A 3,954-nucleotide genomic window follows, 5' to 3' on the forward strand; every position below is an offset into this window, starting at 1 on the left:
CAGTCCTGCTGGCCACATTATTCCTGACACAAGCCAGGATGCTGTTGACTTTCTTGGCCACCTGGGCACACTGCTGGCTCATGTTTAGTCAGCCATTGACCAACACGCCCAGGTTTTTTTCCACTGAGCAGGTCCAGCTGCTCTTCCCCCAGCCTGGAGCATCCACGGGGCTGGTGTGACCCAAGGGCAGGACTCGGCACTTGGCCTTGTGGTACCTCACACCATTGGCCTTGGCCCATCTAGCCAGCCTATCCAGATCCTTCTGTAGAATCCATTGATGAACATGCCCAGGTCTTTTTCTGCCGGGCAGCTCCAGCCGCTCTTCCCCCAGCCTGGAGCATCCATGGGGCTGGTGTGACCCAAGGGCAGGACTCGCCACTTGGCCTTATGGTACCTCACACCATTGGCCTTGGCCCATCCAGCCAGCCTGTCCAGATCCCTCTGTAGAGTCACCCTACCCTCCAGCAAGTCAGCACTCCTGCCCAACTTGATGTGATCTGCAAATTTACTCTGTCTCCATCCCCATCTCCATCTCTATCTCAGTCTCTGTTTCCATCTCCACCTCCATGTCTATCACCATCCCTGTATCCATCTCCATCTATCTCCATCTCCATCTCCGTCTCCATCTCTGTCTCCATCTCCGTCTCCATCTCATAGAATCATAGAATGGTTTGGGTTGGAAGGGACCTCAAAGATCATCTAGTTCCAACCCCCTTTCATCTCCATCTCCATGTCTATCATCATCCCTGTCTCCATCTCCATCTCATTTCCATCTCCATCTATCTCCATCACCATCTATCTCCATCACCATCACCATCTCCATCTCCATCTCCATCTCCGTCAAAGTCTCTGTCTCCACCTTATCTCCATCTCTATCCTTATCTCCATCTCCATCTCCATCTCCATCATCTCCATCTCCATCTCCGTCTCCATCTCCATCATCTCCATCTCCGTCTCTGTCTCCATCTCCATCTACATCATCTCCATCTCCATCTCCATCTCCATCTCTGTCTCTATCCTTAGCTCCATCTCCATCCTTATCTCCATCTCCATCTCCATCTCCATCTCCATCTCCATCTCCATCTCTGTCTCCACCTCATCTCCGTCTCTGTCCTTATCTCCATCCCCATCCCCATCATCCCCGCGCCTCGCTGGGTGCTCACCCTCTGCTCCATGGGACCGTACCGCGTCACCCCAGGGTACATATCCTGGGAGCTGCTGCCGTCTCCTGCATGGGGAGGGTCCCACGACGTCTCACCTGTTACCGAATTATAGAAAAAAGCCTGTCCGCTGGCTTCGTCCACGTACTGCTCCCACTCGGAAAAGTCCGGGCTGTGGGCGAGCGAGGAGGCGGGAGAGGCGACGGGACTCACTCCATCTTCTGCCTGCCCAAAGGGACAGTCCCACGTGGTCTCACCCGTCACCGGGTTATAATAAAACAAATGTCCACTGTCCGTGTCCGTGTGGGTTTCCCAGTCCAACACCGAGCTGCTGGTCTCCCCCGGGGCCGAGCTGGTGGCTGCGGCTTCTTCCTGCAGCTCCTGGATGTTGAGGTAGACGGGGGCAGGTGGTTCTGCTGGCTCCTTGCGTGCCTGAGGGGACATGGATGGGTCACTCGGGTGCTGTGGTTGGTGGTGGGTGGGATGCTGGGGACGGTGCTCCTGGGATGTCCTCGCCGTGGTACCCAGGCTGGGTGAGGGGACAGAGGGGCTGGATCCTGCCCTATCCTGACTGATGGGGTGTCCCTCCTGCCTGGGCACCCAGGAGATGCCCGAGACACCTCCTCACATGGGGCAGGAGCTGTGATGGAATGCAGATGGCCGGGTGGTGGAGGTGGGTACCCACATCACCCACGTCAGGGCAGGGGAGTGCGGCCTGAGAACGTGGAGGGAGTTTGGGCTTGGGGCATTGTGGTCCCCAAAGGTCAGCACCTGCATCCCTAGTACCCGTGTCACCCACTGCACCTGCACCCCGGGATCTGCACCCAGAGCATGGGCTTCAGTAACCCACAACTTGCACCCGGATTGCCTCCATCTGCACCCCAACCCTTGGCCTCAGCACCCCAGAATTTGTACACACATCTGCACCCACTTCATCTGCACCCACATCGTCGGCATCAGCACCCCAGAACTCGCACCCACATTTACACGCCAACCGTCGGCATCAGCACCCCAGAACTCACACCCACGTGGTTGGCATCCACATTTACACGCCAACCATTGGCATCAGCACCCCTTGCACCCGCTTCACAGAATCACATGGGGTTGGAAGGGACCTCTGGAGACCATCCAGTCCAACCCCCTGCCAGAGCAGGGCCACCCAGAGCAGGTCCCACAGGAACGTGTCCAGGTGGGTTTGAATGTCTCCAGAGAAGGAGACTCCACCACCTCCCTGGGCAGCCTCTGCCAGGGCTCTGCCACCCTCACAGGAAAGAAGTTCCTCCTCGTGTTGAGGTGGAACTTTCTATATTTAAGTTTGTGCCCATTTCCTCTTGTCCTGTCCCTGGGCACCAGTGAAAAAAGACCAGCCCCATCCTCCTGACACCCACCCTTGAAGTATTTATAGGTGTTGATCAGATCCCCCCTCAGCCTTCTCTTCTCCAGGCTAAAAAGCCCCAAGTCCCTCAGCCTCTCCTCATAAGGGAGATGCTCCAGGCCCCTCATCATCTTTGTAGCCTCTGCTGTCCCCTCTCCAGCAGTTCCCTGTCCTTCTGGAACTGGGGAGCCCAGAACTGGTCCCAGTGCTCCAGACGGTGTCTTACCAGGGCAGAGCAGAGGGACAGGATGACCTCCCTCCACCCACCTGCTGGTCACACTCTTCCTGAAGCCTCCCTCCCCCCCGGATGCCATTGGCCTTCTTGGCCACAAGGGCACATTGTGGGCTCATGGTCATCCTGTTGTCCACCAGGACTCCTAGGTCTTTCTCCTCAGAGTCCTCCCCCTCTGCTCTGCCCTGGTGAGGCCCCATCTGGAGCACTGGGTCCAGTTCTGGGCTCCCCAGTTCCTCAGCTCTCCAGTTCATCCCCACTTCATCAGCCCCCACATCAGCTGCCCCCCAACCACTGGCATGGGCACCCCAGAACTTGCGCCCCCATCTTCGGCACCCAAACCATGATCGTCCCCACCATCTGCAGCCCCACCACCGCCCGTCACCCGCACCCCCCAACCTCTGCACCCACATCACTGCCATTAACACCCCCAGCCCTCGCACCCACACCACCCCCACCCTCACCCCGTCACCGGTGTCTTACCAGGGCAGAGCAGAGGGACAGGATGACCTCCCTCCACCCACCTGCTGGTCACACTCTTCCTGAAGCCTCCCTCCCCCCCGGATGCCATTGGCCTTCTTGGCCACAAGGGCACATTGTGGGCTCATGGTCATCCTGTTGTCCACCAGGACTCCTAGGTCTTTCTCCTCAGAGTCCTCCCCCTCTGCTCTGCCCTGGTGAGGCCCCATCTGGAGCACTGGGTCCAGTTCTGGGCTCCCCAGTTCCTCAGCTCTCCAGTTCATCCCCACTTCATCAGCCCCCACATCAGCTGCCCCCCAACCACTGGCATGGGCACCCCAGAACTTGCGCCCCCATCTTCGGCACCCAAACCATGATCGTCCCCACCATCTGCAGCCCCACCACCGCCCGTCACCCGCACCCCCCAACCTCTGCACCCACATCACTGCCATTAACACCCCCAGCCCTCGCACCCACACCACCCCCACCCTCACCCCGTCACCCTCAGCATCACCCACACCCTGGGACACCTCCATCACCCCCAGACTCTGCCCTTGCACCCCCAACCCCAGCGCCCTGATCCCTCTGGCTGCTGAGACCGACAGCCCCATCCCCAAATCGGGCCCTCAGCACCCCCCAACACAGCTCCCTGGCTGCCCCCCACCTCCGTGGGGCTGCTTGGGGTGGTGGGACACGTCCCTGGGAGGTGGCGGTGGCTGCTGGCGGGG

The 3,954-nt window shown here is 59.2% G+C and overlaps 1 protein-coding gene across 1 annotated transcript in view; it reads right to left on the reverse strand.

The window, feature by feature from the left end:
* Positions 1–1,163: 1,163 nt before the first annotated feature.
* Positions 1,164–3,954, reverse strand: part of LOC106900011 (rho GTPase-activating protein 27-like) — a gene marked incomplete at its 5' end in the record, with an annotated part of 25,426 nt that continues 22,635 nt past the window's right edge. The window contains 2 exons of the mRNA XM_014961967.1: positions 1,164–1,258; positions 1,374–1,592. Of these exons, the coding sequence (XP_014817453.1) occupies positions 1,190–1,258; positions 1,374–1,592 (288 nt within the window). The remainder of the gene's footprint in view (positions 1,259–1,373; positions 1,593–3,954) is intronic.

Source organism: Calidris pugnax, unplaced genomic scaffold, assembly GCF_001431845.1.
Source record: "Calidris pugnax isolate Ruff unplaced genomic scaffold, ASM143184v1 scaffold1018, whole genome shotgun sequence".
Taxonomy (NCBI): Eukaryota; Metazoa; Chordata; class Aves; order Charadriiformes; family Scolopacidae; genus Calidris; species Calidris pugnax.